This window comes from Antechinus flavipes, chromosome 4 (assembly GCF_016432865.1).
Source record: "Antechinus flavipes isolate AdamAnt ecotype Samford, QLD, Australia chromosome 4, AdamAnt_v2, whole genome shotgun sequence".
NCBI classification, from domain to species: Eukaryota; Metazoa; Chordata; class Mammalia; order Dasyuromorphia; family Dasyuridae; genus Antechinus; species Antechinus flavipes.
In genome coordinates, this window is record NC_067401.1 from 79,533,604 (window position 1) to 79,560,442 (window position 26,839).

A 26,839-nucleotide genomic window follows, 5' to 3' on the forward strand; every position below is an offset into this window, starting at 1 on the left:
ATGATCTGGTCTCAGACACTTACTAGCGGTGTGATCTTAAGCAAGTCACTTAACCCAGCTTATCTTGGTTTTCTCCTCTGTAAAATGAATTGGAGAAGAAAATGGTAAACCATTTCAATATCTTTGTTAAGAAAACCCCAAATGGGGTCACAAAGAGTCAGACATGACTGAAATGACTAAACAATACCAACAAATATACATTTTTATACATTTATGTATGTGCATTTCGTCTTTATATATATATATACCTAGATTTTGTAGTGGATTGACTTCCAGGCCTGAAAAGTTCAAATTCACACTTACTAGCTATGTGACTGAACAAGTAGCTTCTGCTTGCCTTAGTTTCCTCATCTGTAAAATGAGGATAAAAATGGCATCAATCTTTATGAGGATCAAATAAGATATTATTTGTAAAATTCTTAACACAGAACCTAATATAGAGTAAGTGCTAGAGTAAGTGTTAATTATTTTTTATATGACTTTATCTGAAACTGAATGTCATTAGAGTAAACTAATCTGTAAGTACAGTTGAGTTTTTTTTTTAATCTTATTTCTGTTGTCCAACATGCTAGTTATCCCTTCCAATTAAATGTCATCTGCTAATTTGACAAGTATACCATCTAATCACTTTCATCAAAGTCATTGATAAAAAATCTTAAATAGCTCTGGGCCAAAGATAGCTTCCTGAGAACAATCTCCTTTCTCTTCCTCTTCCTTTTTTCTGTCCTTCTCTGTTCCTCTCTCTCTTCCTCTCACCCACTTGTCCCTACGCACCCACCCAAAACATCCGTCCAAACTGGCACTGACCTATTAATAACATCTGTTTGGTTCTGGACACTTCTAAATCCACCTAACTGTACTTAGTCTACACATATACATTTTGTCCAATGAGGTACTTTGATAAATCTTTACTCAAACCTAAGTAAACTGTAATTGAATGCATTTTCCCAATCTACTAATTTGATAACAATATAAAAAATAGTTTTTGTAATTGGGCTTGTGCTCAGTCTACCATGACCATGATCAGTGAATCCATAGTGGTGCTCAATGAATAATTGGATTCTTTTCTAAATATTCACAAACTATCCTTTTAATAATATATTCAATAATTTTGCCAGGAATTGAATTTAAGCTTACAGTTCTATACTTTGCAAATTATAGTCTTTTCCCTTGTTAAAATATTGGGTATTCAGGCTTATGAAGTCCTGAAGTATTATTTCTATCCTCCATATCCTTCAAAGATCATTTCTGGGGCCCCTAGTACCTCTCCTTGCCATTTCCCCAATTTAGCTGGCAGGATAGATTGGGGGATGCAGAGGCTTAGGCCTTTCACAGACATTCTACAATGGATATCTGGATTGGGTCTAGTTGCCTTTTTAAGTCACAGTAAAAGATGTGATATTTTTCTTTGGGGGGTGGGAGATCATTGACAATGGAACCCTGAATGAAATTCATCTGGACCTGATAACTTGAACTCATTATAGAATACTAAATGTTTGCCGATTTCCTCCTTATTTATAATAGATTTTAAATCATTGTTAAACTTTTTTGTTCCAATCATCACAATCTAAAGGTCATGTTTCATGGCAAAGAAACAGGCAAAATAAGAGCTGACTACTTCCATCTTCTCTCCATTTCCCTTTGTCATTTTCCAATCCACCCCCAACAGTCTTATTTTATTCTTTAATCCTCCTTCTTGCCCACCAAAAAATGGCTCCAAATGTCAATATCTGTTCACACTAAGCTTTTGTGATGTAATTCTGACACTATTATTTGCAAAATCATCCCTCTTTTTTGTATCAATCCTTTTTCTGCCCTTTTTTCATTATGTATGTATGTATGGATATATATGTGTGTGTGTGTGTGTGTGTATACATATATATCCATACATACACCTATATGTGTGTATAAAATTTGGAATAGTTAGTGTGTCTCCTGTGTACTTCAATCTTTCTAGACACATTTTCATTACTTTGAAATTAATGAGTAAACTAAGACACTTAGAAGTAAAATGTCTAGTTGACATTGGAGCCAATTCAAGAACTTTACCTTTTTCTTTTTTCAGCTTAGGAGAATCATGGAAATGATGGATATAATTTGAAGATAATTTTCTCATTTTTAAAAAAATGCATAGTGGTATCTTTTCAATTGTGAACTGCTATTAATTTTTTTCAACTTTTCTTTTGGCATTAAGGATCGATGGGAAGAAATGGTGAACTTAATAGACCAACGCGTGGAAGGAATTGTAGGTGATATACTTATTGCATCAGCATGTATTGTCTACAGTGGAGTGTTCCCAACAGAGTACCGCCAATTAATTGTGGAAGAATGGGAACAGGTCTGTGTTGAAAAAAACATTTCTACATCAGCCCGCTTTTCTTTAATTGACGTCATGGGAAATCAGCATGAGGTATTTGTTTTACAGTTGAAGAGATAATATACCTTTTTAGCATATTTCCTAGAATAATGATATTCCAATACCCAAATGTTTGGAGAAAATTTGGTTGAATTTGAGCTTCAATATCACAATTGCTAATTCTCTCCAGACTGTCTCTATTTGTTCCCTTTTCTTTCTACCATCCTCCAATCACCCTATCCTAGTCATCCAAGAGGTACTTGTTTTCTACTTTGTATGAACCTTCTTGGTTTTGTTGGAAAACTGACTAAAATTTTCAGATTTCAGTCAGTTGCAGGAACTATTTTTAGGTATAGAATTAAATACATTCCTCTTATACTCAGCAGTTCAATCAGCAAATCTAAATTTACTGAGTATCTGTGGTGTACCTAGCTATGTATGATTATTTTTATATGATTTGTTTTTTTTGTTTTATAATAATTCCAAGTTTGTTTGATAGACTACTAAGTAATCACCCAGTCAAAATGGATATCCAAACCACAAACTCAATGTCCTATAACAGGTTATCGACTACTATTAATTGATCAATTTATGAGCATGATGACAAGACTCTAAATCTGTTATGTAGAAACCAACTAAATCCAGCTAAATAGGTACTAATTAAATCCAGAGAGGCTTCTCACCTGAATATAACCACTAACTGATGGATTTTACTTGTCCAAACATTTAACATCCATTAAACAAGCATGGAGGGGATTGTGATCTGCATTAGTGGAGCAACTGTGCATAGCAATGAAATCAAAGATCCTTGAAATACTAAAAGAAGCAACCAATATTACAAAAGGAATCCATTTCCAGATATATTGACCTCAAAGGTCTTTTAAATAAAAAACTTCTCTGATATATTTTAAAATAATTTGATTTATAAAAATTTGGTTTGCATACAACTTTTTAGAAACATTTATTTTTACAGCAAATCAAACTTCTACCTGAAGAATTCTAAAAATTATGAAAAAGCTTGTAATATATTGAAAATAATAATTGCTTCATTCTAGATACGCCAGTGGCATAATCAAGGTTTGCCCCTTGGCCAGTATTCAGCAGAAAATGCCATCTTGGCTAAGAGTGGATTGAAGTGGCCCTTGCTAATTGATCCACATAAACAAGCCTACAATTGGCTCCATCATATGGAAGAAGGAAGACTACAGGAGGTTGATATTGATGATGCTAATTACATTAAAGTAATTGAAAATGCTATGAAAACTGGAGGATGTATTCTCTTAAAGGTATTTAAACAACCATGTCCTACCCAATATTGTTCACAGAGATCTCATGGGTACCAACAATATACTAGGCGCTGTTAAATAAGATAGGAGATGTAATTTTGACGGGGAGGAAAATATACATTAGAAAGAGGTAAGTTTAACCCAGTTTGTTACATTCAAAGTATTGATTTCCTTAGAACTGCCTGTAAACTGATACTCTTTGGTCTCAATCCATTCCAATTATCTTTTCCTGAGCCAAACTTGTCAAAACACATCTTTAATATGACAATCTGGGAAAATTAAAAATAAATAAACTGTAAATTTTTTTAACACATTCATTCCTTGTAATATCTGTTTTGCAAGTTATCTCTGCTGGCACTTTTCCAGAATCTTCCTGAAACATTAGATCCAAGTTTAAAAGCCATCTTAAAAAAGGACATCTATCACAAAAGAGGACAACCTTTTATCAAGATTGATGAAAACGAGATTGAATATAATTACAACTTTAGGTACTATGTTTCATATTTCACTTAAATAAGATATCATTTAATTAAAAGACAAGTTCAGTGATTAAAATCATGCTCATATGTTGTAGCTTGATGCCGAAGCTTCCACTTTTAGAGAAATGAAAATTTTCATTATGAATGTTTTTTATCTTCATTGCCAGCAACCATCAGTCAATGCAGACTAGCATTCTATATCTTTCAAACAAGATACCTAAATAGAGCAATTTATTCTTAAAGCAATTATTTTAAAATTATTTTAAACATATGAAAGATCTATCTCATATTCATTTTATTACAATCTCCTAATATTTAGAACTACAACAAAAGTTATCATTTATATAGTTCTATAATATTTGTAAAGTGCTTTCTTCCCAATATGCCTGGGAGGAAGAGAGTATCAGTACTCTGATCCCCATTTCACAGATAAGGAAACTGAGAGACTAAATGGCTTGCCAATGATCAGCCATATAGCCAGTGAGAATCTGAGGCAATTCAAACTCAACTTCAATTTCTTCATTAATTCTATCATATCACACTGTTTCTCATCCATAATCTCATCAATGACATTATTTCGTAAAACAAATTACAAGAAATAAATTGTTTTAGTTCAGTAAGGTATTTAATTTGATAATGGTCATCAAAATGTTTTTAACATGTCTCTTATTATGTCAAGATTAATGTTACTTTTACATGAACTAATGCTGAATGAAATGAGCAGGACCAGGAAATCATTATATACTTCAACAACAGTACTATATGATGATCAATTCTGATGGACCTGGCCATCTTCAGCAATGAGATGAACCAAATCAGTTCCAATAGAGCAGTAATGAACTGAACCAGCTACATCCAGCAAAAGAACTCTACATAGTTCTTTGAACCACTACATAGAATTCCCAGTCCCTCTATTTTTGTCTGCCTCCATTTTTTATTTCCTTTACAGGCTAATTGTACACTATTTCAAAGTCCAATTCTTTTTGTACAGCAAAATAACTGTATGGACATGTATACATATATTGTATTTAACTTATACTCTAACATATTTAACATGTATTGGTCAACCTGTCATCTGGGGGAGGAAGTGAAGGGAAGGAGGAGAAAAGTTGGAATAAAAGGTTTTGGAATTGTCAATGCTGAAAAATTACCCATATATATGGGTATCTTGTATATATCTTGTAAATAAAAAGCCATAATGAAAAAAAAAGAAGCCAAAAAAAAAAAAAAAAAAGATTAATGTCACTGTCCATACAAATAATAAAATAATCTCAGCTTTATTCTGGGATGAGTAGGTAGCTCAGTAAATAGAGCACCAAGTGTGGAGTCAGGAAGATTCATCTTCCTAAATTCAAATCTGGCCTCAGACACTAGCTAAGAGACCCTGGACAAATCACTTAATCCTGTCTGCCTTGGTTTCCTCATCTATCAAATGAGGAAAAGGAAATAGCAGACTGCTCCAGTACCTTTACCAAGAAAACTCCCAAAAGGGTCGCAAACATTTGGACACGATTGAAAAATCACTGAAGTAACAATAAGCTTTATTCTGTATCCCAGAGAAGATAAAAATATTGTGAAATTCCTACATTGCACTGTGATTATTCCATTTTGTAATAAAGGTATCTTTAACATTCATATTCAAAGTCAGGCCAAAGTCAGGTGATTCCTCACAGATTACTGTTATTGTCACTTCTGGGTCAAGTTATAAATTACTTTGGATTACCAAAATAAGGGGCAGGGAAGCTCTTCCAACAAGTTGGACATACTCCTAGGAGGTTAAGGAGCACAAAAGTTTTTGTTCACGGGGTGGAAGATGTTAATTATAGAGAAATGACATTCAGTCACATATGCTGAGGTTATGGATGCCCCAAAATTCTACTGAATAAATTTTTTTAAGTTTGCTAAAGCCATATCTAACATCTAATACAGTGTGTGGTGGCTATCTACACATACACACTCAACACTTACACTATGGATAGACAATTTTGAGTTCCACGATCAGGCCAAAATAGCAAATTCATTTAATCATTCATTCATTTATTCATCCAAATATTTATGTCGTGAAATTGTTCTATCTGCAAGAAAATTAAAAGCTGATTCTGAATTTTTTCTAATTATTTGCAGGAAAAAAATATTTTATTAGCTTCTCTCTATATTCAGCATATAACTGAAATGTTCTTTGTGTATTACAGGTTATATGTAACGACAGAACTAGGCAACCCACATTTTCTTCCATCCGTTTATAATTACGTAACCATGATCAACTTCACAGTGACATTCCAAGGTCTGCAGGACCAGCTCTTATCCACTGTCATGATTCATGAAGTCCCTAAATTAGAGGATCAACGCTATGTGTTGTTAGAGAACATTGCTGCTGATCGTTTAACCCTCCGGGAACTAGAAGAAAAATCATTGAGTTTATTGCAAAAAGCACATGGTAAGCCCAAAAATTTTCAAAGGTCTTGAACATTTAGAGACAAGACAAAAAAAAAGTCTGGAATTATTGCCTTCTGAATTTTTGGCAAAATGTGGTAGATTTAGATTTATAAAGTAGCTAAGCTAACTAATATATGTGAAGTGAGCTCTTTACCGGACCATTTCCCTAACAAAACTAGAGCCCCTCTCTGGGTTTTGAGATGGAGCAGCTACATGGCACATTGGCAGGCATTCTAGGCTTAGAGTGAAGAATTCCTGATTTTAACTCCAGCCACTAAAGTTTGCTAGTTGTGTCCCTAAGCAAAACTTTTAACCTCATTTTGCCACAGTTTCTTTATCTGTAAAATGGAGATATTACTAACCTCTATTCACTAGGATTATTGAGAGAAAATAAGAGATAATATTTGTAAAGTGCTTAGCATAGTACCTAGCACATAAGTAGACACTATATAACTATATTAGCACCTACGTTCCAGGGTTTTTGTGAAAATCTAGGAAGATAATGGATATAAAGTCCTTAGCACACTACCCTGCACATAGGAAACATCATATAAATGTCCGTTGTTGTTATTAGCTTTATCCTATGCTAGAAAAGCTACGAAAGCATAAAATGGTAGAATTTTAAAACTGGAATGAACACTAGAGATTCTCTAGTCAAGTTAACAAGAATTTATTGAGCACTTTATTTATACTAGACACTGTGCTAAGTGCAAGGAGCAGAAATAAGATGAAAAAGAAAGATAATCTCTGTCTGCCTACATTCTAGTAAAGGAAAACAACCCTTAAAAGGAAACTTAAAATCTCAAGAATAAATTAAGTTGAGAGAGGCAGGAGCAGAACCTAAAAAGGAATGGAGAAGTGAACATGACTGTCCTGGGCACTTTTCTTAAAACAGAGGTCCTGAGAAGTGACCAATTAGAGTTAAAGATCTCAGGGGCAGAAGGATCCGAGAAGAGTAGGCTGCTATGAAAAGACAGCTGGAGGGTCAGGAACTGAACCCAGAGAGGAAAGAGTCAGGACAACCATTAGGGATTAGGTCTCTGTTCCAAATGACCCAACAGCAGGGGACACAGCCCCTGCCCACCTCCCTAAAGGGAATGTGAGGAAATTCTGAGAACAATGTGAGTTCAACTGAGGAACTATTGGTAGTTTGCTCCCCACTAGTCCATTCAGTGACCACCAAACATGACTCCCATAATAGACTCAGCCCTATCCTTCACAGGACCTGGTTTGGGTTGGCTTGGCATTCCTATGACATTTTGGAAAATGCCCTCTCTCTTGTCAATATGCAGTGTGAATCCTAATGAGCCACCACTTCAAAATTCCATGTTGTTTCCTCCTGTGTTATTTAAGACAAATGCTAAGGGGAAAAAATGAGGCTATTCATTCCAAAATTATATAACCCAGATCCCACCTAAGGAGGATGGAGGCAGAGAAAAGGGAGGAAAATATCCCTCCACTATGTGCTTCAGAGGAAGCTAGATGTGAGTCCTGATTGGCAGAGAAAATGTTGAGCATAGTCCTGCAAACTGCATAAGGAATTTACTGAATTAGTTCAGATGCCTCTGGTTGAAACTTGGACAAATGATATTCCAGGTGGGAGTAAAAAGAGAGAAAGACTTTGGAATGGCAAATATATACATATACACATACACACATACATATACTTATATAGCGTCAACTCCATTTTGTTCCTGAATTTGCTTGAAATTCTAGAGACTGATACAACTCTAAAGGAGTGTGAATATACAGAAGGGCTGAAACCAAGTTTCAGTACTTCCCCTGTATGGTCCACCAAATGTTAGGGAGCAGGGGTTCAACCCCAGAAGTATATCCAAGTCTCAGGCCAATGTCACAAGGTATCTCAGAAGAATTTGTAGCCTTAGACTGTTAGAATCCTAGTGATAACTCAATGGAATTGATACAATACTTATTGGTTCATACATTAGAGCAAATCTTTACAAGGTGTTAAGTCACTAGTATTGATAGAAACAATGCTTAAGTTAACATCTTTGAGAATTCACATATTAGCTCACATATTAGTTCACACGTTTGGGAGATTTCAGGGTTCAGTATGAGATATCCAAATTCACACCTCCCATAATCCCACTCTCAGAGGAGGAGTCAACCTTTGAGTTTATACCTCTAAAAAAGCATAAAAACAGCTGAGCTCAGTCAGGAGAGTTCAATTGAAAAGATTGAGAGAGGAACGTCAGTTGGAGATTAAGAAGCCATGAGTCAGAGTTGAGCTACATCAGAGAAGCTGGAAGAGCTAAAAGACAAGCTGCAAGAGCTCTTGGAACCAAGCAGAGAGATAGACCTCTAAGAAAGCTAACTGGGCCCAAAAGAAGAGATAAGACTTGGAAGGAGAAAATAAACGTTTGGATTTTAACAGCTGGCTGAATTTGAAGTGATTATTACTCTGAACTGAAACTAAGGCTGCCTCCAGAAAACCTCCCCAAGAAACCTGCTCCCAGAGAATCATTATATTATAAAAAAGAAGAGAACATCGCATTAGTCCATCTCCAAATCAAGAGGCAAAGATTTTATTACTACACCATTGACAGAGGTACAAAGTTCCAAAAGGGAATTAGCTATGAAATAGGGGGAAGGCACAAGCTAAATTCCCTAGCAGAACCCATTATTAACAAGGGGGAGATGTCATTAGTCAGTCTAAGAACCAATGAACTTGCTGCCATAAGGTGGGAAGTTCCTCATGAACTCTTGACTCCATAAGGCTAGCTAAATTCCTAAAGAAATTGGGAGTCCGGGAGAGAAAGAATAGGTAGTTTCTTTTATGGGGAAAAATAACCTCAGGGGTTGACACCATTGCTTGGCCTTCTGATTGGGTACAGTTAACTGTAGGGTTTGTCAATGCAAGGAATTTGACAAGGAACAAAAGGCCTACTTAAGAACAGAAAAGTAGCTTGGACACTAATCCAGGTTCTCTACTGTGGATGCTACCAAAGATCAAGGACGGCCCTTAGTGAGAATGGTTTGGTTGGAGATAAGATCTTATCTTGTTCTTCACTTTAGATGCTTTTCAATATATTCTAGTCTGTTATTTTTGTTTGCTGTTTTTATTGGATAAATGAGTTGAGCCAATATTCACTATTTGTGTTGGTATTTTGTGTAAATAGAGATTGTATGTGGGAAAGAACTAAGCTAGTAAGTATAAACTAAGGTTATCCTTCCCTATCATAAGCTAGATTATGAATATTTGAGGGAGGCAGCTAAATATAATTCCCCTCTGATACCTCTGATTCAGAGACATAGCCCAATTTTCAAGACTCTTGTGGGGCATACCTGCCCCTTACCACCCTGATCCCCAAAGCTAGAATGTTGATGGTACAAATATGGACTTTATTTCTTCTCCTTCCCAAAAAATATCAGATCTCTCCATATCACTTGAGAAACACATCTATTTACTTAGACAATTTATATGGGAATATATATTACACCGAAAAGACAAAACTAGCAAGGTTATTTCTATTTACAGCAAAGAGGTGGACCTGATTAATCTGTTGCATTTTTGCTATTGTTATTGTTCGATTACGTCCAATTCTTCATAATCCTGTAAAGCATAGAATCCCAATGTTGTCCGTGGGGCTTTCTTAGCAAAAATACTGGAGGGGTTTCCCATTTCCTTCTCCAGCTCATTTTATAGATGAGGGAACTAAGGCAAATAATGTCAAGTGACTTGCATCGGCTCACACGGCTAGTAAGTGTCTCAGGCCAGATCTGAACTCAGATTTTTTTTGATTCTGGGCCCAGTGCTGTATACACTGAGTCACTTTGCAGCCCCCATCTTTGCATACAGCCTCCAAAAACTTTTTTTGCTACTTAATTCCTTGCTCCCATCATATCATGAGCTGAGGAATCTAGAGCATTTCAAGGAGACACCCTATTCAGAGTTCCTTTTTTAAGTCCACAAAGAAAACTTAACATTTTTTCTAGTGTAAATCCCTTAAAGTTATGGACTATTTCATCTTTGCCTTTGTATCCCAATCCTAGCATAGTGTTTTTCACATAATAGCCACAATAGATATCTGTTGAATTTAATTCTTCCGAAATGTAGTCACCTGTCTTCAAACACATGAAACCTAAGAGCGAGGATATAGTTGGCCATTGGACTCACTCATACTAGTATCTATCACTCTTGCCTTATCTCTGGAGATCTCCTTTTAGGAATAGACAGGGCTATAAAACTACATCTTCTGCACATGTGTTCTAACCTCATATCTCACACATTATGAGCCCTTCCCTTCTTTCTCATCCCTGAAGATCCCTTTGAGACCTTTGGGGGAAAATCTCTTTATGATAAGGTTAAGCAACTTTTACAGTAGCATTCTCTATGGTGCTGTGCCTCCTTTTTTCACATACAATACTTCCCCCCATCTTTAATAGCTAAATCCCTAAAATGTTGTCTCAAAGTGAACAATCCAGATCCCAATCTTGCTTAAAAGTAGATGCTTAAGCTCTCCACTCAGTGCCTGAAAAATCTTTTCCACAAATATTATTTGAAATTCCAATGAACCTATCAAGAATATCAGACATTTAAATGGTTTTTTGAAATCAGCAAAATACTAACTCTATTTTATTTCATTTATTCCTCACAACTACCTAATGAGAGAGGAACTAAAGCTATTAATATAATTTCAGAAAAGAGAAAACCAAGACTGAGACTTTGGGTAAGTGACTTGCCCAAAACTATATAGACATGTAATATTAGTCACAACATTTAAGTGTATCCAAACCCTAAGTCCAATACTGCTTCCATTAACATACATTGCCTCCCTTGTCTCCTTGACAATACCAAAATCCAGCACCTGGATTTGTCAATAAACATATTGATGAATATAGCCAATACCCCAGGAGGTTAAGTGGAAGAGTTAACAACTCAAGAGTATCCAAAAAGATGCAACAGAAAATTTCATTGTGTTCTGGAATCATATCCACATTATGCAATGTCTTGATTACCATACTACATATCCATGGTGAATATGTCTATAAATCCACCACAGAAAACATCTAAAATGTAAATCACCTTAGAATAGAAGGAAACCTCTCTTTTTTAACTGGTGATAGTCCATCCAAAATGCCATTAATGTTTCTTCAGTACTTTGTAGGCACTGTCCAGGGTTGTACTTCTCATATTCTCATCCTATGTAATGTTTGTACATGTCTTCCTCTAAATTCTCCACAAGAGTTCTCCTACATGTTAAGAACCTTCTAGTTCTTTAAACTGTTACATCAGTGCTATTCATTTGTCATTTCTTGCTGCATGATTTGCCTTTGCCTCTCCATAAATGCATCTCTTTGATGAATTCTTTAATGCTATTTCTTGCCTATAAATTCAACATTGATATTGTGCTTTTTATTCCCACATGGTCTATCTCAGTTACTCTTTGGAATACCTGAATCATGTTCTTCCATGATTCACATCCATATGAATTCCTGAAAGATAATTTGTGTTATAACCAGATGGCTTTATGTTTCAAGTTGAAACTTGTGGTTATTGAACATGCTTTGCAGTTTTACAAAAGCAATCTGTTCTCATTGTCTTCCATTATGGGCCCAACTTACTGGTCATCTGCAGAATAATTAATATTTACAATATATGTACTGATGACCAATCCAATAATTTGTTGAGCCAAGTGCACATATTCCGAGCAATAGACATTCTTTTCATTTATTTAGTTAGTGCCACTGAGATTTAAGTCAAATCTTGTTGAGTAGTTGTGAATCTCTACAGAGTTCTGACATTTGATGCAATGAGTACAAGGAGTAGCATCACTCCATAAAAACAATGGGAAGAGAAGATCAAGATGGCAGAATGAGTGATGTTTGGTCTTGGCTCCCCTATCTTATTTCCAAAGTAGCAATAAATGCATCAAATGCGTAAAACAACCCCTAAAAACTAAAACCCCTCACAAAGAAAATTGCTTCACAGAGAAAAGATTGATTAAAGAAATGAATCAACAAATCCTGAAGAGCCCCAATACTGTGAATAAAATATCCCCAAAGTAAAAATGAATCTATCGGAATATCCTTCAGAACAATTTTTAAAATTAATTAATTTTAAGAATTTTAAAATTTTTTCCAAATACATATAAAAACAATTTTAACATTCATTTTGAATTTCAAACTTTCTTCTCCCACCTTCTTTCTTCCCCACTCCCTAAGACAGTAAAGCAATTTGATATATTTGTATAGTTTTCCCTCCTTTCTTCATCACTTTTATCATCAAAGTGTCAGTATATTTTGGGTCAGCATAAAAAATTAAATGGGAATTTTAGAGGAGCTTCTTGAAAACAGCAAATGACAAATGGAGGCCAGCAAATGACACCAAAAATATTTAGAAACTCGGAAATGCATAAAATATACCAATAGTATTGAATAATATTTTACAATAAGGTGCTGTAACAATTCTATAAAATACAAAGAAAAAAATTCAAACTTCTGTGATTTGAAGGGAGGGCTAAAAAAAGTATGTGATTTTCCACCTTACAAGTAGGAGGTAGGTGGAGGGGGGTAGAAGAGAGTTCAGGGGGATAGAGGGAGATGAAGGAGTGGCCCACCACAACTCCTGCAATGTGGGAAGGATAACTCTCCACAATCATGTAAAATCTATTTTCATATCAGTCATGTTGTTAATAAGATAAGTTTTAAAATTCAGGAAGATCTGACATCTAGGAAGATAGAATTAAAAATCATTAATACAGAGGTTCTTAGTCTGGACCTCCAAAAGATTTGTGGATGGATTTCAATCGGTCCATAAACTTGAATGGGGAAAAATCTATCTTCATTTCAATAAAATTAGTTTTTGGTTTCCAACACATTTTATTTTGCCCATTTGAATTCTAAAAGGTCTATGGTAGGAACAATATGACATATCTAGCAATAGGGATTTCATTGATAGAGGGAATTCTTGGTTGAGAAAACATCTTTATCAATTAAGATCTGAATGCTCTAGGGAGAGTTAAACAAGAGTTGAAGTTCCATAGGGGCAGGAAGGAAAAAAAAAAAAAAGGAAAGGTAAAGGGAGAAGGAAAGCAAGAAAGAAAAAGGAAGGATTGAAAGGTCAAGAGGCAAACCCTTCAGAGAGTAAAATAGGTATTCACAAATTCACAACCCTAGAAATGATAGGAGACTTAAGTATCTTGATTAAATATGGAGGCCAGCAAGTCAGTGGATGTGCCTTTGAGATACAGATTGCATTTGTTCCTTTGTTTCTAGGCACTTCTAAAAGAGTAATCTATGTAATCCTATCTTTGCTGTGCTTCAAGTTTATCTTACCATTTAGGCTTATTTTAAATTTTTCCTGTCCAAACTATACTTCCATTGCTTTTCTTTAAAGTATGATTCTGTTTTACTTTAAGTGTTTATTGCTATAATACTGGTAGAGACTAATGAAGAAGGGGTCAAAAAATCAGTGTAAGACTTGTTTTTTTGTTTTTGTTTTTGTTTTTACAAAACAAACAAAAAGAGGCTCTAGTTCTCTTGTTAGTTTCTCAGCCATTTCTTGAAGCACAATTAAATTACTAGTCCACCGTACCATCTTTCTTTGAGAATAAGATACTAATTATAACAGTATTATCTATCAGAAGGCCTTTTCTGTTCCAACAAAATCTCAGGCTCCAAAGACCCAATAAATAATTGGATCCCTTTTTTCAAATGGAGAGTCAGATTATGTTCTGATAGAACATTAAGATGACTCTTGTAATTCTAGATATGACAAAACACATGTTGATATCTATCTGATTTTTTCAGTGGCATTTTACTGTGGATTTTTTTTTGTTCAGATTCATATTCTTTCTTTGAAAAAAAAAAAGGCCAATTGTTCTCATGGTCAATATGATATTGACTGACTTCTCTAGGCTTCTGAGTATGAGAACTAGAATTAAATTACATTGATGATGAGTTATTCTCAGGTGAAATAAGTCTTTTAAAAATTATTGCCTTCTTTTGTTTCTCTTTATCCAAAAATGACTTATGTTTTAGATGAGATTCTACATTAAAGGTTCTAATAAAAGAAATGTGTGAATATAAGCACCAAACTTGTTGAAAGGGTGGATTCATATTTCAGTGTGAGAAAAATGTGGTCACTACCTTATCAATTTGAAAACCAATTCTAGGGCAGAGAGTATGACAATAATTGGTTTTGCAGACTGACCTCTTATTTTAATAGTGTGTGCTATCCCTCTGTCCACCATCAGCTAAATTTTTTAAGACTGAGAACATGTGGAAGTAGGTGACTAGAGATTATTATTATCAGAAATCCTCCCTATGATTTTGAGCCTTTTTAAACATACTACCTCTCTGTGTATCCTTTTATCCTATACCCTAAACCATGTCATTAAACAAATCCTTTTAAAAACAACAACAAAAAAAGTATGAAATGTGAAAATAAATGAGCTCTCCATGACAAGGGTCTACAAACTTTTACTATAAAGGGAAGGTAATAAATATTTTGGGTTCTGTGTAACAAAAAGGCAAAATTGAAGATACTATGTAGGTACTTGTATAACAAGAAAGAAAACAAATCTCCACAAAATTTTGACAAAATTAAAATATAATATTAATAATTGAGTACAATTTTGTAATGCAGGTTTATTAATGGGTAGAATGGGCTTCTTTGGGAGGGACAACATTTCACTTAATTAGGATTCAAAGTTAACATTCCCTTATCATCAAAATAGATTGCAGATGTTCTTCTGTTAATGCTCCATCTGTAATGAAAATGTTACATATTTCATCTTCGAAAATGTCTTTTCACAGACTGCCAAATACTGATATCAGTCCATGAAAATATGATTTTAGCTGAGCATATTTATTACTCAAAGCATTTTTAGAATTATTAAATTCTTCTCTTGATATTTGCCTTTGGTATGTCATTCCATTATAAATTACCAATTGAAGGTTAAGTGGAAGCTCCTGGTGGCACGGTGAAATCAGTTTTGCAATATGGAAATTTCCTTGCTCTTGTATCAAAGTCCAAAAAACACTGTGTAGTTTGAGTCTAGAAATGTGTCCAGTGAAAAATTTTGTGAGAATGGAAATATCATTTCTCATTTTAACTGTTGACAGCATGGGATATGTATAAGGCAATTTGGCATTACTTGCGACATTAGGTAACATAGAATTAACTTTATCACAGAATAAGTTTTGTATATAAGCATTCTTTTGCCTTAGACTCTTATTGAATTTATTAAGAAACATCATCAAGTCTGAGCAAAAGCTTTTTTTTCCCCTGAGGCAATTGGGGTTAAATGACTTTCCCAGGGTCACACAGCTAGGAAGTGGTAAGTGTCTGAGGCCAGATTTGAACTCAGGTCCTCCTGACTTCAGGGCTGGTGCTCTAACCACTGTACCATCTAGCTGCCCCATGAGCTAATTAATTTTCTTCTTTTTTTTTAAATAACTTTTTATTGACAGAACCCATGCCAGGGTAATTTTTTACAACATTATCCCTTGCACTCACTTCTGTTCCGATTTTTCCCCTCCCTCCACCCTCTACCCCAGATGGCAAGCAGTCCTATACATGTTAAATATGTTATAGTATATCCTAGATACAATATATGTGTGCAGAACCGAACAGTTCTCTTGTTGCACAGGGAGAATTGGATTCAGAAGGTATAAATAACCCGGGAAGAAAAACCAAAATGCAAACAGTTTACATTCATTTCCCAGTGTTCTTTCTTTGGGTGTAGCTGCTTCTGTCCATCACTGATCAATTGAAACTGAATTAGATCTTCTCTTTGTCAAAGAAATCCACTTCCATCAGAATACATCCTCATACAGTATCGTTGTTGAAATATATAATAATCTCCTGGTTCTGCTCATTTCACTTAGCATCAGTTCATGTAAGTCTCTCCAAGCTTCTCTGTATTCATCCTACTGGTCATTTCTTACAAAACAATAATATTCCATAACATTCATATACCACAATTTACCCAGCCATTCTCCAATTGATGGGCATTCATTCATTTTCCAGCTTCTAGCCACTACAAACAGGGCTGCCACAAACATTTTGGCACATACAGGCCCTTTTCCCTTCTTTAGTATCTCTTTGGGGTATAAGCCCAGTAGAAACACTGCCGGATCAAAGGGTATGCACAATTTGATAACTTTTGGGGCATAATTCCAGACTGCTCTCCAGAATGGTTGGATTCATTCACAACTCCACCAACAATGCATCAGTGTCCCAGTTTTCCCTCATCCCCTCCAACATTCATCATTATTTTTTCCTGTCATCTTAGCCAATCTGACAGGTGTGTAGTGGTATCTCAGAGTTGTCTTAATTTGCATTTCTCTGATTAATAGTGATTTAGAACACTCTTTCATATAAGTGGAGATAGTTTCAATTTCATCATATGAAAATTGTTCATATCCTTTGATCATTTATCAGTTGGAGAATGGCTTGATTTCTTATAAATTAGAGTCAATTCTCTCTATATTTTGGAAATGAGGTCTTTATCAGAACCTTTAACTGTGAAGATATTTTCCCAGTTTGTTGCTTCCCTTCTAATCTTGTTTGCATTAGTTTTGTTTGTACAAAGGCTTCTTAATTTGATGTAATCATAATTTTCTATTTTCTATCGATCTAGAGATTGATAATGATCTCTAGTTTATCTTTGGTCACAAATTTCTTCCTCCTCCACAAGTCTGAGAGATAAACTATCCTATGTTCCTTTAATTTATTTATAATCTCGTTCTTTATGCCTAAATCATGGACTTATTTTGATCTTAACTTGGTATATGGTGTTAAGTGTGGGTCCATGCTGAATTTCTGCCATGCTAATTTCTGGTTATTGCAGCAGTTTTTGTCAAATAATGAGTTCTTATCCTAAAAGTTAGGATCTTTGGGTTTGTCAAACATTAGATTGCTGTAGTTGACTATTTTGAATTGTGAACCTAACCTATTCCACTGATCAACTAATCTATTTCTTAGCCCATACCAAATGTATGCTTTATAATATAGTTTTAGATCAGGTACAGCTAGACCACCTTCATTTGATTTTTTTTCATTAATTCCCTTGAGATTCTCGATCTTTTGTTCTTCCATATGAATTTTGTTGTTATTTTTTCTAGATCATTAAAATATTTTCTTGGAAGTCTGATTGGTATAGCACTAAATAAATAGATTAGTTTAGGGAGTATTGTCATCTTTATTATATTCGCTCGGCCTATCCAAGAGCACTTAATATTTTTCCAATTATTTAAGTCTGACTCTATTTGTATGGAAAGTGTTTTGTAATTTTGCTCATATAATACCTGACTTTCCTTTGGTAGATAGATTCCCAAATATTTTATGCTGTTAACAGTTATTTTGAATGGAATTTCTCTTTGTATCTTTTGCTGTTGGATTTTGTTGGTGAGAGCTAATTAATTTTCAAATCCATACAGTGTTTAAAAATAGCAGTTGAAACCAGTTCTCACTCAGAAAAGTTTCAATATTTTCCTTGAGCTCAAAAAATCATCACTGAACTTTTCTGTTTCTTTTTTTCTTGTTTTGACATGATAAAAATTCAATTACAGCACAGCAACATGTACAATACTATGGTAAAGTGGTGCACAATACAGCAAAATGACAAAGGGGCCACTTATGGTCTCTGTAGCAACTACAGATATATTTCATTGCACTTAGCAGGTATTGCATTTTTTTTTAAGCAAATTAAAGGTTTGTAGCAACCTGTCTTGAGAAAATCTATGAACACCAGTTTTTCAACAGTATGCATTTGCATCATGTTTCTGTGTCCCATTTTAGTATTTCAAACTTTTCATTACTCTTCTTTCTGCTATGGTGTTCTATGATCAATTATCTTTGAGGCTACTATTATAATTGCTTTGGATAACTACAAACTATACCCATATACGGCGGCAAATTTAAGGGATAAATGTGATGAATGTTCTGGCTTCCACCAGTCATTTTCTCCATCTTTCTTTCTCTCCTTGAGCTCCTCTGTTTCCTGAGATATGATAATATTAAAGAAAGTTACATAAATCTAACTGATAAAACTGCAGCAGGGTTTGAGAAGACTGACACCAGTTTGGAAAGAAGTTCCACTGTGAATAAAATGCAATCAAATTACATTGCATATTACAAAGAAATCTTTCATGAAAGAAAGAGTCAATCATTGTTTTATTTTAAAAAGTTGCCACAGCTACTCCCAACTTTCAGCAAACACCACTGTGATCAGTCAGGGGGTCATCAACATCAAGGCAAGACCCTCCCCCAGCAAAAAGATTGACTCACTGAAGGTTCAAATGATGGTTAACATTTTTTTTTTTTTTTTTAGCAACAAAGCATTTTTAAATCAATGTCTGTGCACTTTTAGACATAATACTAAGGTAATGTCTTTCTGGAATTAACAAACAAATCTAAAACTAAGGCTCTGAAGGACTCAAAAGAAAAGAAAATTTTATCTATCCTAAGCTAAGTATCATCATCCTACCTGAAAGACTATGGTAGCACTGAAAGAAATTATGGTGATGTTATAATTGATTAGACTATTCTGCAATCCAACATAGTAGTTACTGAATGTGGGAAAAGACTGGAGTTATTCATCAAAGAACAAGCTCAAGACTACCACATCACCCTGTCCAGAAGAGATGCCTTCTCTCAAGTTCAGTGACCAAATGCCCTGCCTGGTCCAGCCTGGGAAGCAGTTGTCCAGCAGTAGAACAGCTAGATCAGCCAGGGTATAGTAACTAATTGATTAAAGTAACTAAGTTGCACTCTATCTCCCGTATTTAAGCTGTGAACTGTGTAAATTCAAATTCCTTTCCCAGTTACCATCTTCTTAATCAGTTGTTCATTTGTCAAACCTGCCTTTTTCTTCTGAATCCTTTCATGTTGATTAGGGAAAAAAATAAAACAACATGTGTGTCTTTAATTTTTCCCCATGCTTTCTTTTTTTTCTTCCAGAAAATCTTATTTTTAATACACATTATTTTATGAATCATGTTGAGAGAGAAAAATCAGAACAAAAGAAAAAAACTATGGGAGAGATTAAAAAAAAAAAAAACAGAAAAAAGAAGTGAGCATAGCATGAGTTGATTTACATTCAGTTTCCTCTATTCTTTTTCTGAATGCAGATGGTATTTTCTATCCAAGGTCTATTGGGATTGCTTTGGATCACTGAACCACTGAGAAGAATCAAGTGCTTCATAGTTGTTCATCACATATTCTTACTATTATGTGTACAATGTATTTCTGTCTGTGCTTGTTCATCATTTTTTATAGAACAATAATAATCTACCTACCAAAGGAAAGTCAGGAATTATATGAGCAAAATTACAAAAAAGTTTTCACACAAATAAAGTCAGACCTAAATAATTGGAAAAATATTAAGTGCTCTTGGATAGGCCGAGCAAATATAATAAAGATGACAATACTTCCTAAACTAATCTATTTATTTAGTGCTATACCAATCAGACTTCCAAGAAAATATTTTAATGATTTAGAAAAAATAACAACAAAATTCATATGGAACAATAAAAAGTCGAGAATCTCAAGGGAATTAATGAAAAAAAAATCAAATGAAGGTGGTCTAGCTGTACCTGATCTAAAATTATATTATAAAGCAGCAGTCACCAAAACCATTTGGTATTGGCTTAGAAATAGATTAGTTGATCAGTGGAAAAGGTTAGGTTCACAAGACAGAATAGTCAACTATAGCAATCTAGTGTTTGACAAACCCAAAGATTCTAAATTTTGGGATAAGATTTCATTATTTGATAAAAACTGCTGGGATAACTGGAAATTAGTATGGCAGAAATTAGGCAAGGACCCACACTTAACACCACATACCAAGATAAGATCAAAATGGGTCCATGACCTAGGCATAAAGAACGAGATTATAAATAAATTAGAGGAACATAGGATAGTTTATCTCTCAGACTTGTGGAGGAGAAAGAAATTTGTGACCAAAGATGAACTAGAGACCATTACCGATCACAAAATAGAAAATTTTGATTATATCAAATTAAAAAGCCTTTGTACAAACAGAACGAATGCAAACAAGATTAGTAGGGAAGTAACAAACTGGGAAAACATCTTTACAATTAAAGGTTCTGATAAAGGCCTCACTTCCAAAATATATAGAGAACTGACTCAAATTTATAGAAAATCAAGCCATTCTCCAATTGATAAATGGTCAAGGGATATGAACAGACAATTTTCAGATGAAGAAATTGAAACTATTACCACTCACATGAAAGAGTGTTCCAAATCACTATTGATCAGAGAAATGCAAATTAAGACAACTCTGAGATATCACTACACACCTGTCAGATTGGCTAAGATGACAGGAAAAAATAATGATGAATGTTGGAGGGGATGCGGGAAAACGGGGACACTGATGCATTGTTGGTGGAGTTGTGAACGAATCCAGCCATTCTGGAGAGCGATCTGGAATTATGCCCAAAAAGTTATCAAACTGTGCATACCCTTTGATCCAGCAGTGTTTCTATTGGGCTTATACCCCAAAGAAATACTAAAAAAGGGAAGGGGACTTGTATGTGCCAAAATGTTTGTAGCAGCCCTGTTTGTAGTGGCTAGAAACTGGAAAATTAATGGATGCCCATCAATTGGAGAATGGCTGGGTAAATTGTGGTATATGAATGTTATGGAATATTATTGCTCTGTAAGGAATGACCAGCAGGATGAATACAGAGAGGCTTGGAGAGACCTACATGGACTGATGCTAAGTGAGATGAGCAGAACCAGGAGATCATTATACACTTCGACAACGATATTGTATGAGGATGTATTCTGATAGAAGTGGATTTCTCTGACAAAGAGACTTAACTGAGTTTCATTGGAGAAATGATGGACAGAAACAGCTACACCCAAAGAAAGAATACTGGGAAATGAATGTGAACTATTTGCATTTTTGATTTTCTTCCCGAGTTATTTTTACCAATATGTATTGTATCTAGGATATACTGCAACATATTTAACATATATAGGACTGCTTGCCATCTTGGGGGGGGGGGGGGAGGAGGGAGGGAGGAGAAAAAACGAAACATAAGTGATTGCAAGGGATAATGTCGTGTAAAAATTATCCTGGCATGGATTCTGTCAATACAAAGTTATTATTAAATAAAAAAAAAAAGAACAATAATAATCTGTTCATATGGTACAACTTGATCATCCATTCCCCAATTGATGGACATCTACTCATTTTCCAATTTTTTATTACAACAAAAAGAGCTGCTACTAACATTTTTGCACATGTGGGTCTCTTTTCCTCCTTTTAGATTTCTTTGGATACAGACCCAGTAATGACATTGCTAGGTCAAAGGATATGCACAATTTTATAGCCCTTTGGGCATAGTTCCAAATTACTCTCCAGGATGGTTGGATTATTTCACAATTCCACTGACAATACATTAGTGTTTTAGTTTTCCCACATCCCTTCCAACATCTATCATTATCTTTTTCTGTCATCTTAGCCAACCTGAGAGATGTGAAATGGTACCTCAGAATTGTTTTAATTTGCATTTCTCTAATCAATAGTGATTTAGAGCATTGTTTTATATCACTATAGATGGCTTTAATTTCATAGTCTGAAAATTATCTGTTCATATCCTTTGACCATTTATCAATTGGGAAATGATTTGTAGTCTTATAAATTTGACACATTTCCTTATATATTTTTAAAATGATACATTCGTCAGAAACACTGGCTATATAAAAATTTTGTACTTCCCTTTTAATCTTGTTTCTCTTGGTTTTGTTTGTGCAAAAGCTTTTTAATTTAATGTAATCAGAGTTGTCCATTTTACCTTTCATATTGTTTTCCAGTCCTTCTCTGGTCATAAATTCCTTCTTTCTACAAAGATCTGATAAGTAAATTATCCCTTACTTTCCTTTCACCATGCTTTCATGATCTTCATGGTCAATTCCTAATTAATCATTGTTTTCGTGAATATCCTTCCTATAAGTTAGAATCTCAAAGAAATAACACCCTTTTTGATCCCCATAGATTGTAAATCCTCCACACCTTCCTATTTATCAACATTTTAAAAATATTGTAACTTGTTTTAATTACTTTCTGTATTTAGTTCATATGTCAAAGACTTAAAGAAAGTCTATTCTCTTCAGGAATGTTTGGTAAACTTGAGTTAATTTTTTTAATCTTTCCACAGAAAAAGATATGCCCCATTTTGCTAGATATGCAATTTTGGGGTGGCAGGGAAAGAATTCTAAGTATGGGAAGAAGCCAGTGAAAAATATACAATTTAGAGTTCCAAGACAAGTAAACAATAAAAGGGATTAATAGGGATCTTTCCAATCCCCACTACTTTTGAAGTCTCTCCAAAATAGGAATTATTCACAGGAGATAAAGTGATTGAAAGTGTCTCCATTTTTTAAGATACCAGAAGGCGGTAAAAAGATAACCTGATGAACTAAATGTGAACAAAGCTAATAGATAATCCCTATTCAGCAACTCCTCCCTTATCAGCCCCTTTTCTCTGACTGTATCACAAAAGCTAGTAGCATAGGCTCAAAACATAATTTCACCATCCACCCTCCCACTTCTACCTCCAATCCCATTATCTCTTCCCGGTGCCATGGAAAATCAAAAGACCAGACCTGGCTTTGGCTGAAACCAAAATATAGTAGGGCTCTGTGCTGAAATAACACTCAACTAGAAAACTGAGGAACAATGGGAACTAGGACAGGACACTAGCATGTATGCCCTGAATAATGTGTGTGTGTGGTATATGTGTTGTTCCACTAGTCCTAAGAGAAAAGTAGACTGGTAACTAGTTGGAGCCATTTCTGCCCCATCCTGCAAAAGTCACTTGAGTTGGACACCAAGGTCAGTAAACTAATATTTCCCAGCATGGGAAAAAGCTAAGACTGCTTTTAGATGCAGTCCTTAAGGCTGTCAAAGAAGTCAGAAAGTGAACAATAAGGGAATAAGCAAGCAAGATAAATTATCAAATATCTCTGTTGAAAGAAAACTCAGGAAAAGACCTTAGATATTAGCAAATAAATCCACAAGGAAGATATTACTAGCAGAAGGGAGTATGACCTCCAAATCAGCTGAAGCTATATATCTATGAATTAAAATATTTGTATCAAATTTTTGAGAAGATTTTTGTGTCCAAGATTTGCAAACAATTAACACACACGCATACCCATATATATGCACACACACGTAAATACATACAACCAAATGCCATTCCTCAACGGATAAATGAGAATTGTAAACTCTTAACAACCATTTGAAAGAATGTTCTATTTCACTAATAATGGAAACCCTAAGGTTAAATATCATACTTAGCCTACCATCTTTGGAACATACATTGAAAGATAGAAATAATCAATGTCAGAGGGATTATGAAAAAATAAACAGACTGACATCATTTTGGTTTGGGAGGATTATTTATATTTTCAGTATCAAATTCTCTCCCTCCCTTTATTCCCTTTTCTACCCATTGAGATGGTAAGAAATATAATATGCATATGAAATCATGTAATACTTATTGTTACTGCATGAGTAGTGTTTTAAAACAAAGCGAGACAAATAAAGGAAAGAAATATGCTTTCATATACATTGTGAGTCCATCAGTTCTCTGCCTGAAGGTGGACAGCATTCTAAATCATTCTGTAACACATCCATCCTTTGGAATTTTGATGAATCATTACATCAGTTAGAGTTCCTAAGCCTTTTACAGTTGTTTTTATTTATAGTATTGCTGTTAGTGTATGCAATGTTCTGCTTTTTGCTTGCTTCATTTTGTATTGCCTAAGTCTTCCCAGGTTTGTTTTTTTTTTTTTTTTAAAGATCCCTTCCCTCCAAAAGAAAAGAAAATTAGCAAAAACCGATCAAACAGAAAGTCTTCATTTAAATCTTCCCAAGTTTTTTTTTTTTTTCTGACACCATCCCCTTCATTATTTCTTACAATTCAATAGTATTCCTTCACATTCATATACCATAATTTGGTTAATCATTCCTAAATTGATTGCTATTCCCTCGGTTTCCAATGTTTTGCCATGTTCATACAAGTCTTTTCAAGTTTTTCTGAAATCAGTCTGCTCAACATTTTTTACACCACAGTAACATTTCATTATAATCATATGTAACAACTTGTTCAGCCATTTCCTGATTGGTGGGCTTTAGTTCTCTATATTTTTGAGAAATAAGATCTTAATCAAAGAAATTTATTTTACTAGAAACTAAGTAGATGCCCATCAATTGAAGAATGGCTGAATAAATTGTGGTATATGAATATTATGGAATATTATTGTTCGGTAAGAAATGACCAGCAGGATGAATAGAGAGAGGCTTGGAGAGGCTCACATTAACTGATGCTGAGTGAAATGAGCAGGACCAGGAGATCATTATATACTTCAACAACAATATTGTATGAGGATCAATTCTGATGGACGCGGCCATCTCCAGCAATGAGATGAACCAAATCAGTTCCAATAGAGCAGTAATGAACTGAACCAATTACATCTAGCAAAAGAACTCTGGGAGATGACTAAGAACCATTACATTGAATTCCCAATCCTTCTATTTTTGTCCACCTGCATTTTAGATTTACTTCACAGGCTAATTGTACACTATTTCAAAATCCGATTCTTTTTGTACAGCAAAATAACTGTTTGGACATGTATACTTATATTGTATTTAATTTACACTTTAACATATTTAACATGTATTGGTCAACCTGCTATGCGGAGGGGGAGGGGAAGGAATGAAGGTAAGGAGGGGAAAAATTGGAACAAAAGGTTTGGCAATTGTCAATGCTGTAAAATTACCCATGCATGTAACTTGTAAATAAAAACCTATTAAAAAAAAAAAAGAAAAGAAATTTGTTTTAAAGTTTCCAGCTTTTCTTCTAACTTTGGCTACTGTGATTTGTTTGTGTAAAACTTTTGTAATTTTATGTAACCAAAATTATCCATTTTACCTCTTGTAAATCTATCTCGTGTTTGTTCTTTTGCTTTAAAATGCTATTTGCTATATGGGATGATTTGTCATATGGGGAAAAGCCAAAGGATACTTGAAGAAATTTAAGTATGTAAAAACAAAAGGAATGAGCAAATATCTTTTTTAAATTAATATAAAAATTCTTATGTGAAAGATACAGAAAGTGAAAACAGCTTAATAAAGCTGTGATATTCATTGAAATCAACTTTTTGCTTTTGTTTAGGTTGCATATTGGATGATGATGCCATTATAGAAAATTTAAGAAAATCCAAACAAACATCCATTGAAGTTTCAGAACGCATCAAGGTAGCAGAAAAAACTGAAAATGAATTTCAAATGACCCGTAAAAACTATCTTCCCATTGCAACAAGGGGAGCGTTGCTCTATTTTTTAGTAGCAGGTCTGGCACAGATCAACTATATGTACCAATTTTCTTTGGATTGGTTCCGGGACATGTTTGTGATGTCTGTAACCTACAAGGCTAATAAAATTCAAGAAAAATCTCAATTTGCTTCTGTTGTAAGAAAAGTGCAAGTGTTTCAGAGACTGCAGAAGTACCAAGATGAAAAACCCGACCCTCTGAAGGACAGAGTACGCTTTAATAATTATATTGCAGATTTAGTCGAGTTACTGACAGAAAGCATTTATAAGGTAAGATTCTCTATGTGTTCAAATTTTCTAGATGTCTTTTGTTGGCTCCACTGATCCTACAATCACCTTTTCCCATCAGGTCGTTTCTTCAGCACTGTTTAACAAAAATAAACTTTGCTTCTCCTTTCGGCTTTGTACCTTAATCCTGCAAAATAATTGTGATGGATCTCAAATCCTAAATAGTACAGAATGTTTACCAGAGGAAGAATGGAATATCTTCTTGTACTCTAACCTACTGATAAATATTGAGGACAAATTACCCCAGGCTAAAAATGAAGGTAAGTAAAACACAAAGACCCTACAAAAAACCTTTGTAAAGTTGTAAAAGAAGGATCTGAATCAGTCCCATAAAACAAGAGTTTGTAATCACTGACCTTTAAACTCCCTTTAAGAATTGTTTCTTTGGCCTTAAGCTTAGAGTATAAATTTCTTCTGGGCAAGGCTGGATCTCTAATTTTATCTTTGTATTCTCCATGGCACCTAGCTCAGAGCCTTGTACACTATATATATAAATGAACAATTTTTAAATGACTATGATTAAAGTTATTTTTAGTTAAAATCCTAAAATGCAAGCCATAATACCTAGTTCTGGTTAAAAAAAAAAAAAAAAGGTAGTGAGTACTGCACTGAGACCATCAGAAGACAAACCTATCTGCTTTATGATTTTTCTTC

The 26,839-nt window shown here is 34.5% G+C and overlaps 1 protein-coding gene across 1 annotated transcript in view; it reads left to right on the forward strand.

Annotated features, from left to right (window-relative positions):
* DNAH14 (dynein axonemal heavy chain 14) overlaps positions 1–26,839 on the forward strand; it is a 386,173-nt gene that overhangs the window by 304,842 nt on the left and 54,492 nt on the right. Inside the window, exons 66-71 of the mRNA XM_051996560.1 lie at positions 2,195–2,410; positions 3,412–3,642; positions 4,009–4,130; positions 6,314–6,558; positions 25,740–26,167; positions 26,247–26,445. Coding sequence (XP_051852520.1) covers positions 2,195–2,410; positions 3,412–3,642; positions 4,009–4,130; positions 6,314–6,558; positions 25,740–26,167; positions 26,247–26,445 — 1,441 coding nt within the window. The remainder of the gene's footprint in view (positions 1–2,194; positions 2,411–3,411; positions 3,643–4,008; positions 4,131–6,313; positions 6,559–25,739; positions 26,168–26,246; positions 26,446–26,839) is intronic.